Source organism: Chiloscyllium punctatum, chromosome 26 (genome assembly GCF_047496795.1).
Source record: "Chiloscyllium punctatum isolate Juve2018m chromosome 26, sChiPun1.3, whole genome shotgun sequence".
NCBI classification, from domain to species: domain Eukaryota; kingdom Metazoa; phylum Chordata; class Chondrichthyes; order Orectolobiformes; family Hemiscylliidae; genus Chiloscyllium; species Chiloscyllium punctatum.
Window position 1 is genome coordinate 59,159,668 of NC_092764.1, and position 12,965 is coordinate 59,172,632.

The following is a 12,965-nucleotide window of genomic DNA, read 5'->3' on the forward strand; positions in this document are numbered from 1 at the left end:
AATTCTGCGGCCATGTTGCTGCCTCCTTTTTGAATAAGGTAGTCCCAGGGCTTAAAATATTTTTATTTTGCTCCAGAGCAAAAGATTTCTCAAGGGCTACATACTAATTTCCAGGGGCTGCTTTCACTATCTTACCAGCTCCTTAAGTAGATGTTACAGTCACTCAGGAACAAATGCTTCCTGTATTTTTATTTACATGAGGCTTTGACTCACAAAAAAAAGCAGAACTCAAAGAATATCTCAATATTCCACTAATTGTCAACGATCCAATAAACTTAAAGTTATAGGTCACAAGAAAAGCATTAATTTCATGGACACCACAGTATATAAATTGGTGCAAGGAAACAGACTTCAATTAAAAACAAGTGCATTAAAAAATACCCAACACATTTGTACATTCAAAAAGTCATTGCTTTAAGCAATCTGCATGCAGGTTGGTGAGGCTTCAGCTAACCATTCAAATTTGTCTCTGACATAGCATCTGCACCTCCAGTAATTCATAATATGTAAGACATTTTAAGGCGTGATGATAAATAAATGTCGATCTTTATATAATAAAAATGTCAAATATAAATTCATACAATTGACGGTGTTCATATAATAGCATCCAATACATTTTTTCTTCCCATATGGTACCTCCTGAACTCTACAGCATCAATCTAGACACTCCACATACATTTACAAAGCATTCATTGCCTCAGACTTAATACAAAGTAGACAGGCAGGAGACTGGAAGAACACAGCAAGCCAGGCAGCATCAGGCAGTGGAGGAGTCAATATTTTGGGGATAACCCTTCTTCAGCAATTCCAGCATCTGCAGTTTTTATTGTCTCTAACTCAATCTTAATACTCCCAATTAGGTAAGCATTCATTTCTTGAAATGTTGATCACTACCTTCTCTCCTTTATAGCCCCTCTTCCTCCTTTCAGAATTCTTCCACCTTTCGCAGACCCTATTCTAAAGGCTATCACTCCTCTTTGCGTCCATTTTTATTAGCTCCTCTCTTGTCTTTCCAGCCCCTCCCCCTTCCGGTGGAGGACTTCTCTTTCCCCCCAATTCTGTATTACAGTCTGACAACCAGCCCTCAGCCTTGCTCCCTGGCCTCTGACCTCCCTTCCTATCCTTGCTGACCAGTGTCACTGCACCCGCACAGCAGCCTGGTGGGATTTCACGATTTCAACCTGAGCCCGCAGCCAGTTTCATTTTTGAGCCGGGCCTGCTTCAGCTCAAGTGATATTTCAATGAGCAGTAAATCCGAAGGCAAGCTGCTTAAACTCTCTGATATTTTACACCAATGCAGCCAAATCTGCCTGGACTGGATTGATACAATGAATGGAAACAAGTGAAAACCTCTTCTATGCTTACAAAATGTACCCCAGTACTATGATTCACTTACAAAGGTTAAATGACCACCCCGTCTTTTGAGAATAAATAGTTTTTACAGATATTGAAACAATGATATTCCACACAAATGTGTTTGACAAACGCTTTGAATTGCATACAGAATGCCTTTAATGCAATAGCCAGTTTTAAAACTGATCACACAACACATGACATCTTAAGCTTCAGGGCTAGCCCAACTCACCTTTACCTGTGAAGCCTGCGTTGAACTGTGAGATCATTGGGGATCTTTTTATTAGCAGGCAAGGATCTCCTCAGGATCGGGTTCAGTGACAGCTTTACACCCCATCGGTCAAGAGATTTAAATAAAAAGGATGGTGCGTAAAAACAGCACTGCACCTATGCGCTGATAAAGAGGATGGTTAGGTTAAAATTGGCCTCATGTCTGTGGAGTGTAGCTAGAACTGACACTCAGAATTGAATGTGAGAAAGCAAAATGTTGTAACTAAGTGTGCTAACCCACCACCCTCAGAGCAAGCACAAAGGGCCTGTACCACCACAGGGTCTAGTTACAGCTCCTGTTATTTACTTATTATTGTCACATGCACTGAGATACAGTGAAAAGTACTGTTTTGCAAGCTGACCAGACAAATCGTACCTTACATAAGTACATCAGAGTAATAGAGCAGATTTTCAATACAACCAGTAGTTGTGGTACTTCTCTAGCCCTTACCGAAGGCTTGGAGGGTTTGAGTTATAGGGAGAGGCTGAGTAGGCTGTGGCTATTTTCCCTGGTGTAGATGCTGAGGGGTGACCCTATAGAGATTTATATAATCATAAGGGGCATGGATAGGGTGATTAGCCATGGTCTTTTTCTCAGGGTAGGGGAGTCCAAAACTAGAGGGCATGGGTTTAAGGTGAGAGGGGAAAGGTTTAAAAGGTGTCTCAGAGGCAACCTTTTCAGACAGAGAGTGGTGCGTGAATGGAATGACCTGCCAGAAGAAGTGGTGGTGGAGGTTGGTACAACTACATTTAAAAGGCATCTGGGAGGGTACATGCATAGGAAGAGTTTAGAGGGATATGGGCAAAATGTTGGCAAATGGGACTCAATTAATTTAGGATATCTGGTTGGCATAATCAAGGTGGACTGAAGGGTCTGTTTCTGGGACTCTATGACTCTATAACTGAACAGGGTGACACAGTTGCAATCAGACTCCTTTTCATAGGGTTTTGCAAGTGTAGCAGGTGCCAAGGGTGATGCTTGAGAGACAATTCACTGGATTCTCCACATTTCTGAGAGATTATTAAACAATGCCAGGTCTTTCCATTGGCACAGAAGTTTTGACTTACTCTTTGTCTCTTTGTATTTTCAGTGTTAACTTGTCAAAATTCAGCTGACAGTCGGGGATAGTTACAGCAAATCGCCCATTGTCATAGGCTATAAGAAAACAGAAGTTCATGTACAGTATCATGTCAGGAATTAAACAGGATCCAGCTGCATTTTATTGGCTGTAAGTCAAGACTAAGAGTTTTTTGACAAGACATCCAAAATATAACGTAACACTTTTTTTTAACAGTTGCATGAAAACATCTTTTCATGATAAAGTTATAGATAACTGCTGAACCACATAGACAGACAAAGGTATCTTTAGGTTATTTACAAGATGACGTTTACATACAAATAATGGATTAACGTTTGTCAATTGTCTGTCTCATGATCAGCCACAGTATAAAGATTATCAAGAATAAGCCATCTCCAGGAGGGACAAAACAAGCACATGTTCTGCCTGAAGCAGCACCACCCCCAACCAGCTTTATTTGAGATAAAATAGTTGCAGACTCACTACGATGTCTGAAATTTCCTACTCTCAAGGTGAAAAGGCCAGTCACAGCTATTCTTAGTTCTCTTTGTTTACATTGGCTACTTTAACACTTGGTTAACTGTGTTTTTCAATCACAAAGCTCCACTATTTCAAATCTTAACTAGCCTGAGTTCTGCTGACTTACACCGCTATGGACACCCTCTCGCCACTTTTCCCAGGCTGTCACACCCCTCTCTCACCCCTGTACACATGTTATTTTTCTATGCTTCTACATTACAAGCCCTCACCCTATTTTCTCCACTAATACTAGTACCAGAGGTTAAGTCATTTAAATTCTACATCTGCCTTTGACTTGCTTTCTCTCTCCAACCATGAAAAGCTTTCTTTTAATATATCAACCATACATTCAATAGTCCCGTTCTGCAGTGCCCAACCCAACAATCATTTCTCCAGCAACCTCCACCCTTACAGTGCACTCTTCATTGTGTCTGGTTGCCTCTCTGCCACCTCCCCCCCTCAAATACTTTCGACCTTGTGATGGGTAGGCCAGGCTCTGTTCTTCAGAAAGCCCAACTTAGTTCTAACATTGTACCAATCTCTGACTCACAATGTTCTGAGTACATTTAAAATGCTGAGGATTTATGGAAACTAGGCAAGTGAGGATGTGTGACGATGAATTTAAAAAACACATTTCCCTTGGAAAAAAGCAGAGTTGAACTTTTATAATGGTGTAGAAAAGGTTTAGACAGAAAACGAGACACACATCAACATTAACAGAACTGATATTTTCAATTAATTACATAACAGCAAGACTGAAGGATGCTATTTTATATAACATGAAGCATCATACTCACCCAACATTACGGCAAGATTAACATCAGTCTGTGAATGAATTTCAAACTCGAGTGAATGATTCAGATGCAACCTAAGAAAAAAAATTGGAAAACGCTGAGAGGTATTCAGTCACAGTCCAAGACATTCAGCTCTCCGATGGATGTAATCCCACTGCACAAACCTTGCTACAAAATCACCCCAAAGGTCAGCATTACAGAACACTAACATTTAGCTACCCATCAGGACACAGCAGACTCAATTTCATCAGCATTTCTTCAAGATTATACAAGTTAACTCTTCCAATATTTTGAACCTTGTATTTTTCCTCCCAGCACCCATGTTGTGTATGTGTAGGTGCAAGACACAGTGAAACCACCAGATATAAATAATTTCATTAATACTCCACCATCAGGAAAAAAGCACCCAGGTGACCAAGGAACCAGTGACAAGCAGAATCCGATCAGGCAGTGCCAATGTGAAAAAAACAAGTGAAGGGGAGGGTAGGGACTAAATCAAAATAGAGTTGGAGGGGGAAACAAAGCACCTCCCCCAAAGACATCGAGGATGTTGATGGACACCATGTGCTCCTTCTGCAGGGACACCCAGGCCTGAACATAACCACAGAAAAGGGGCACGGCCCGCTGCCTGGACCTGCTAATGGCCAGCCTGGCCAGGCCAAGTCATGCTTTGTATTGGCAACTTGATCATTTTACATTTCAATCAGCAGATCTCAGTGAAGACAAGCTCATTGCAACTAAGACTAACTAATTAAAAAGTACTTACTAACAATTAACTGATTAAAAAGTACTTAATAACACTAAACATTTATACCTGGAGCAGTGGAAATGGGTTTCAGGCTGTTTCTCAGGTTCATACAGCCATTTCACAACCTTTGCTGAACCAGGGACAGAAGGCAGGCATAATGGAAATAAATGGCACGAAAACTAATGCCCCATTGATAACAGTTATGACAAGCGCTGCAGTCATCTGAATGAATGCTTGTGTAAGTGGATGTGACCCATCCATTGCTAACTACCTCACCACTGTGTGTGTTTTTTTTGAACCAGAAAAGCAGATACGACCAAGCACTGCCAGTTATTAAACGTTTTCAATATAATTATACTTTTAAAAAGGAGGTTTAAAAAGGTCTGTGTTCATGAGTTTCATCTAGTGGGAACTAGATGAAAATATTACATGAAACATTCCAGAAATAATTCCAGAGGTCTGCCAAGGAGGTAACTTTCCCATTTAAATGATAGGGTTTGCTACTATCTGCAGTTTTGAACATCCACGGTAGTCTTGGAACGTATCACCAGGGGATTAGAGTAGATTAGATTCCCTCCGGTGTGGAAACAGGCCCTTCGGCCTAACTAGTCCACACCGACCCTCCGAAGAGTAACCCACCGAGACCCATTCCCCCTAACTAAAGCACCTAACTCTATGGGTAATTTAGCATGACCAATTCACCTGAGCTGCACATCTTTGGAGTGTGGAAGGAAACTGGAGCACTGGGAGGAAACCCAAGCAGACACGGGGGTCATGTGCAAATTCCACACAGATAGTTGCACCCTAGCATCATCGCTGAGCTGTTGTTGTTGAGCCTGTCAGATGTGAGAAACTTGGGTTAATGACAAGGCTTGCCATTTTAATTATGCAGCAATTCAAGGTTTTGATGTTGCTGTGCTTGGTAAACACTCCATGCCAGAATCTCCAATAATAGCAACAGGCTGAATAACATATCTTCTAACCCTGGATTTACACTGATCAGAACTCGGTGTGAATGTTTAACTTATATGAAGGCATTGGACAATCTAATTGCTTTCTCAAAGCAATTACATAATAATTTATAATTGTTATTATCTTAAAAGATTAGTGTTACCATCCATGAAGGGAGCTGTGAGGCTACCATTGATCCAATATAACCCCTTCCTAAAACTTGATACTTTAATACGTGCATCTCTGAATCCACAAGATTATTCACTACACTGCACGCTCAGTTTGATAAAATGCCAATTGAGACATGTCTATTTTCTACAGTGTATTCAACAGGGAGTTCTTTTCTTTGTGTTTACTCAATTTCATTTTACAAAGATGTTTATCTGTTTGAAGGATGTTATCCTTAAAATGCTAGACTAGTCCTTGACAACTTTTATTTCCCAGATCCACATTAACACAATACCAAAACATAGGGCTAAATTTAATGTGTGTGACGTTGGTCCCTACCACTAGCCAGCAAGGAGTAGTCCTGCTGCAACCATTCTCAAAAACCCCCGAACTGGTTCACTGGCTATTAGTTAACTGCCTAGTATCAGAGCTTCTGTCTTTTTAAGGGCAGTGATCCATTCCACATCCAAACATTCTGTCCCAGCAGTTCCACTGGGAATGCTGGTCACTGCTTGGATTGTGACCAGTTCTAAGATGGAGGCATTCCATATTTAAGGCATGTGGACTGGGCTCCAGGACCAGTGAGGCAACACTGGGTGTAGAGGGTTATTATGGGGGTTCAGGGCAACAGAGCCTTTCAGTAGAAGCAGACTGACACCATAATAAGACTATAGGTCATAGGAGCACAAGTAGGCCATTCTGTCCATCAAGTCTGTTTTGCCATTCAATTAGATCACGGTTGATTTGGTAGTCCTCAATTCCACTTTCCTGCCTTTGCCCTATAACTCTTGATTAAAAATGTCTCAGATTTATCTCAGTATATCTCAGCCTTGAAGATACCTAATGACCCAGCCTCAACAGCCCTTTTTGGTTCAGAATTCCACTGATTCATTGCCCTCTTGAAGAAGAGATTCCTCCTCATCTCAGTCTTAAATCAGCAACCTTTTATTCTGAGATGATGCCCTCAGGTCCTAGGCTGTCTCACTGGGAAAATAACCTCTTCACATCTGCTCTTGCATAGTCCCCTGAAAAGTCACTTGGGGAGGAGTCCCTGTGGATCAGAGGTAGCCTGATGTGGCTTTTGATTGATTGTTTAAGGGGCTCAATCAACCTCTGAGCAGAAAGACTTTTTTCAACCCTGTCTTTAACATTTCCTCTCTTCCAAGGGATTCAATAAATTCTGCCCCTACCTCATCCATCACGTCACAGGTCACTTTTATCTAAATAATGAACAGTCCTCCCCCATCTCCAGCAAGAATTTTAACTCCCATCATTTTCACCCAGACAATGGTCAGGCTGTGCAAATCTCTGCCACGGAAAGTAGTTGAAGGCAAAACTTTGAATGTTTTGATGATGGAGTTAGATATAGTTCTTAGGGCTAAAGTGAGAAAGTGGGAACATGACACTCTGAGTTGGATTATCAGCCATGATCATATTGATTGGCAGAGCAGACTTGGCCTACTCCTGGTTCCATTTTTCTATGCTGTTTTCTAACATTTCCTTAATCCACTACAATGGTCTCGAGCACTGGACCAATGGGAGAGATGTTTTCCCATCCCCCTCTCAACTTGAACTTCTCTCATTTTGTTCTATAAGCAGTGGATATAGTGCCTTTGTGAAAAAATACAGAACTGAATTAGTGGTTCACCTCTGGACTTCATCTTTGGTTAATGGAGTGGAAGGGTGGGTCAGGCAGGGAGGAAATAATATATATCAACAAATTATTCTGCAGAAAACCACATTCTTGTCTGGCTATAACTCCAAACACAAAGATTGCTCAGTTAAAATTGAGTACTTGCAGCCAGTTGGAGTATGCGTATTCCATTGTCCCTTCAAATGCAGCAGCCACATCTTGGATAGCAATTAGGATTCCTTTCTCATTACTGAGGTCGACATCACTCCTTTCAACAGACATGTTGTTTATCTGCAAACTCAAAAAACGCACGCAGAAATGTGATTTTGTAAACACCTGTAGTTTAACTGACAACATCATGTACAAGTTTCAGTGTCCCTTTTAGTTTGAGTTTTGTTACCATATTAATTTGGGGAAATTTGCATGTGTTCAATTCAGAGCACATGCAATAGCCACCAACGTTCATTCCAGCACAGTGATAGGTTGGTGCAGATGAAAGAGTCTGGGAAACCAACTGTATAATTCAGCTTGGTCAACCTTGGCTTTGCAATATCTGTGACAGCAGGTCACATGTTCAAGCTGCACTCCTGGACTTTAGCATACAGCCTGAGTTGACCCCCGCATCTGCAATAATAGTGACGTTGAAAAGAACGTAAACTGTTGTAAATAAGTATGGAAGAAATGGTTGATCAAGATTTAATTGCTATTTTGTAAAAGTATATACTGATGTCAGAGCTTTGAGAATATTCCTCATGTAAGTGTTGGGAGAAAGCCAAGTAAAGTATGTTTGAGGGTGGGTGCTGGGGGTCTTGCCTGCTCTGTCATGCGATGCTACTTAGATCATAGGCAACACTGAGTAATGTAAGCTGTAACCCGACAGCAGTTAGAGGCTATTCTCTTTTCTCTCTTTATATCCAGAAGTGTTATGACATTCAACTGAATAGGTTTTTTTTCTCATAACCAAATCACCAGTGGTATTTTACATCTATATTACCCACCATCATCAAATTGCCCATGTCCTGAATGCAACAATTTACTTGCAAAGCCTTTCAAGAGCGGTAAGGGCCAGCAAAGGTGGGGGAAATCTTATGGAGAGAGGGAGGGGATTAAATCAAAATGGAGTTGGAGGGGGTGAAAAAGCCCCCTGTTGCTCCTGTGATACCCAGCTTTCTCCAAAACAATTAGAGGCTATTTTAAGTTTATATTAGATTAGATTACATTACAGCGTGGAAACAGGCCCTTTGGCCCAACAAGTCCACACCGACCCGCCGAAGCGCAACCCACCCATATCCCTACATTTACCCCTTACCTAACACTACGGGCAATTTAGCATGGCCAATTCACCTGACCTGCACATCTTTGGACTGTGGGAGGAAACCGGAGCACCCGGAGGTAGAGGCGGTGACTTCCTAAAAAGTTTCAAACTAACGATTCCTGCAATACCTGATATATCTCAAGGGCTCTTGTACCACCTGGTATATCTCAAGGCTGTTGTAGTTCTTGTGGCACAGTATAGCATCCTTCACGCTGACAAAAGGATTTTGTAGTGGTAGTGGTAGTGGTAGTGTCCCTAGCTCTTAGCCAAAAGGTCTATGTTTAAGTCCCACCTGCCCCAGAGGTATGTAAGAACATGCTTGAACAGGTTGCTTAAAAATATCCACCTTGTGCACTGACCACATTCCAACTTTGCATTTGGCTGCAACGGAAGTGCTGTGTGTTTATTGCCTGATATAATAGCAACGTAGCAGCAATGTAACCAGTTTGGGTGAGATATCAAACCCATTAGCCCCCTCAGACTGATGATAGAAGATTCTAGGAGAATATGTAAGGAGGAGTAGGGTTCACGTATCTAACACTGACCAATTCCAACAAAAATCAAATTTACCTCATTGCAATTTACGGGACCTTGTCTTACACAGCTTAGCTACACGTTTGGCTATAAAATAATAATGCCTACGCATTCGAGGTAATTCATTGACAGATTTGGTCCTTAAAGGACCTCCAAGAGGATATGATGTCAGAAAATGAACTGCGACCAGACAGTGAAATATTTCACATTAAAATTTATTGTTTTCTGTACATGTTTTGTTCTCGTATGGGATGTGAGCATCACTAGCAAAGCTCATCATTTGGTTTTTGGTGAGATTGGTCCATGTTAGATAGGTGAACCCCACAGCTCTTGAGATATTCTCCAAAAGCCTTCTCTCACCAGTCTGAGGGGGCAGATGGGTATGATATCTCACCCAAACTGGTTACTTGAGAAGGTGATGGTGAAGTGTTCACTTGCAACACTGCAATCCATCTGGGTAGGTACGCCCACAGTGTTGTCAGGAAGGGAATTCCAGGATTTCCACCCAGTGACAGTCAAGGAATGGTGATATAATTAGAACAGTGTCTGGGCAGGAGGCAAATTCCCAGGAAGTGGTGCTGCTATGAGCCTTGCCCTTCTAAGTGGTAGACGTTTGGAAGGTGGTATCGGACAAAACTGGGTCAGCTGCTTTAACACATCATGGAGGTGGTACACACTGCTGGCTATCTATGGTGGTGGTGAAGGAAGTGTGTGTTTAGTTGGTGGTTGAGATGCCAATCATTGGTGGTCCAATTAAGTATCTAATCAATAGTTGTCCACAGGATGCTGAGGGTGGGAGATTCAGTGATAGCACTGCTGTTGAAAGCCAAGGATACATCTGGCATAAATATAAATTGCTACTGTAGCCTAATAAAAATGATTTCACTATGTAGCATCTGCCCAATTATTGGAGCAGCCAGGTTTGCTCAGTGGGCAGTGCTGCGTATATCCTTATGGGACAGAAGGACCTTCACACTAATATATCCCATTCCAGTCACTTCACACATTTGGTTTCAATCTTGTCCCTGAGGAGGAACAACCCAAACCATTGGCTGCTGGGAACTGCAGTGGGCACAGGCAGTGCAGAAAGAAACTCCAAACTGTAAGTGGAGAAATTGCAAATCCCATGATCTGCAAGCAATTGACACCTTTAAAAAGGAGCTGAATTAATACATTTAAAGGATGGTGATTGAAGTGTAGAAAGGTATTAACAGCCCTGTTTAATTCTTCCCCACTCCACTCTTCCCTAGTCACCCCCAGAGGGACTGATGAAATGTAAAGTTGCCAGTCCTTAAGGGAGGGATCTGGAGACAATGTGATGCCAAAAATAGACTTTGCACAAATTAGGGCTAAAACAGAAAATGAAGGATCTACTCAGAACATTCATGAGAAAACAAAACATAGACTGGACACAGATTGGCCAAATGGAGTATTCTGCACTTTTTTTTGTTCTTCTAAGAGTCGCAGCATACTTTGAATCACTAATTTCAATGGCTCACGGTACTCAAAGCTGTAGGATCTCAGGCAGGATGGCTTGCTAACAGAACGTGAAACAATTCAGCAAGATTTGCTATTACTAAACTCAAGTTACACACGGCAGGCTGATAATTTAAAGGCAATTCAAAAAGCTTACTTTTTAAAGCTGTATGAGACTGAGCCTAAAAGCAGGATGGAGGTCTCCCCTTCTATGTCAGGGAATGAAGCGTGTCGAAAAGTGGCCTGGATTACATCACTGGTTTCCTGGTTGACTGGAAGAAACGGAGTTTGAAAGTCTGGTTTAATTATTTGGAATATTCTCCCAGTTCAAACAGCCCGATCATAAACACCATACCAATCTAAGCTCTGGAGAGGTCAATCGAAGTGTCTTCTGTTAAAAAGCATTGTCACAATAATTGATCCCAATGAGCAGGAGAATGTCCCAATGAGACATTCAGCAACATTAAGGAAGCATTTTGATAAAAACAATCTCAACTTAGAACCCTTCCTGTCACTCAGACAGCACCATTTACAACATAAACCTGAGCACCAAAAAATGAAAGAGTAACTCAAGGGGAGGGGATGATCTAGTGGTATAATTGCTAGGCTATACATCAGAAGAACAAAAAATGCTGGAAATCACAGCAATTTCTTGTTTTCAGTATGGATTCCAGCAATTTGCTCCGATAAATCCAGAGAGCCAGGAATGTTCTGGGGTGAATCCTGCCATAGCAGATGATGGAATGTGAATTCAGTATGAACCCATTGCTGATTGCTGGTGGGGGAAACCCATCTGGTTCACTAATATCCTTCAGGGAAGGAAATCTGTGGTCCTTACATGGTCTGGCCCACGAGTTACTCCAGACACCTAACCACCATTAGGGATGGGCAATCAATTCTTGCTTGGATAGCCAGTGGCTGAATTAACTAACACTCTCCTCAAATCTCCAGGAAGTTGGATACCTTTGGCATGGTAGCCAGATGACCTACTCCTGACCTTGTGCCCGCATTTGCACATTGCAAACTGAAATAACTGGCATTAAGTAGCTACGAATCCTTAGTGAACATTCGGAAGTAAGGAAATTCTTTCGCTCTTTACGAAGGCTGGGGTATGATTAATGAGCTAGAAGGGTTCACGAAGCAAGTTGAACACAAGAGTGTCACTGAAACCGAGCACTAACTTCCCAAACCATTTGCTCAGCGATAAGAAGCGCCTCAATTCATCGGCAAGACTATGGGGGGCTTCTTTCGGTGTATCAGCGGGGTTGACTACAAACGTTCAGATCAAGTCATTATCAGGCAAAGGGTGGGCAGAAGGCCGCCGTCTTGATGCTCTCTTTATCCCCGACTTTATGGAACTTACATACTAGCCCCGCTTCCTTGGTAAATCTGCAGACAATCCCCGTGTTGGGAATAGTTGAAGCCGGATCGTAGGAAGTTGAGACCGCAGCCAGGAATGCAAACACTGGGCTGAGCTGCACCCACAGAAACATGTTTCCAGTTCAACGTGCCTCGAAGCTGTGGAACTTGATGTCACCCCTCTTTTATGTATCTTACACAGTGGAATTGTGATCAGTCAGGCCACACTCAACTCCCAATGCAGGGACATGATGCATTTCCCACATGTGCATGCAGAGCAAATATCCTCACTTGTCATTTTTTTTAAAATCACCTTTTGACCCTTTTTCAATAAACATTAACTGCCCGCCATTCGATTTACTCCTTAAAGTAAACTGAGGCAGAGCCAAAATCGTAAATGGGTTTGGAAACCAAATTGTCAGTTACATCAAATGAATTCCACACTTTTCCTCGGTTGAAGTTTATCAGTGTTGACAGGGAGACCGTCCCTCTCAGCAGCACACTCAAGCTCTCAAAGCTGGTTCCAGAGTTCTGAATGTATCTTCAGGAAGTGAAAAGGAAACCAAGTTATTTCTCATCAACTCCACAGAGCCATGTTAGAGCAATTCACCCACAATCAAGAATCAGGTTGGAGAGAGAGCAGTCCACTTAGTTGCATCTCTCAGAATTTTTTTTTAAAACTTGGTTGCCATGGTGCCCCTGGCTGATGATGGGAGGCTTACACAACACTTCAAAAAGTCAAAAGACTCCTTCAGTTGTCCAGACT

At 42.0% G+C, this 12,965-nt stretch overlaps 1 protein-coding gene across 2 annotated transcripts in view; it reads right to left on the bottom strand.

Moving 5' to 3' along the window:
- Positions 1-12,477, bottom strand: part of cetp (cholesteryl ester transfer protein, plasma) — a 46,914-nt gene extending 34,437 nt beyond the window's left edge. For both annotated transcript variants that reach the window (XM_072595692.1, XM_072595691.1), the window contains exons 1-5: positions 12,204-12,477; positions 10,998-11,112; positions 7,682-7,813; positions 4,019-4,089; positions 2,692-2,779 (exon numbers count right to left, since the gene is read on the bottom strand). In XM_072595692.1, the coding sequence (XP_072451793.1) occupies positions 2,692-2,779; positions 4,019-4,089; positions 7,682-7,813; positions 10,998-11,112; positions 12,204-12,333 (536 nt within the window). In that variant the 5' untranslated portion in view covers positions 12,334-12,477. The remainder of the gene's footprint in view (positions 1-2,691; positions 2,780-4,018; positions 4,090-7,681; positions 7,814-10,997; positions 11,113-12,203) is intronic.
- Between the last annotated feature and the right edge of the window lie 488 nt (positions 12,478-12,965).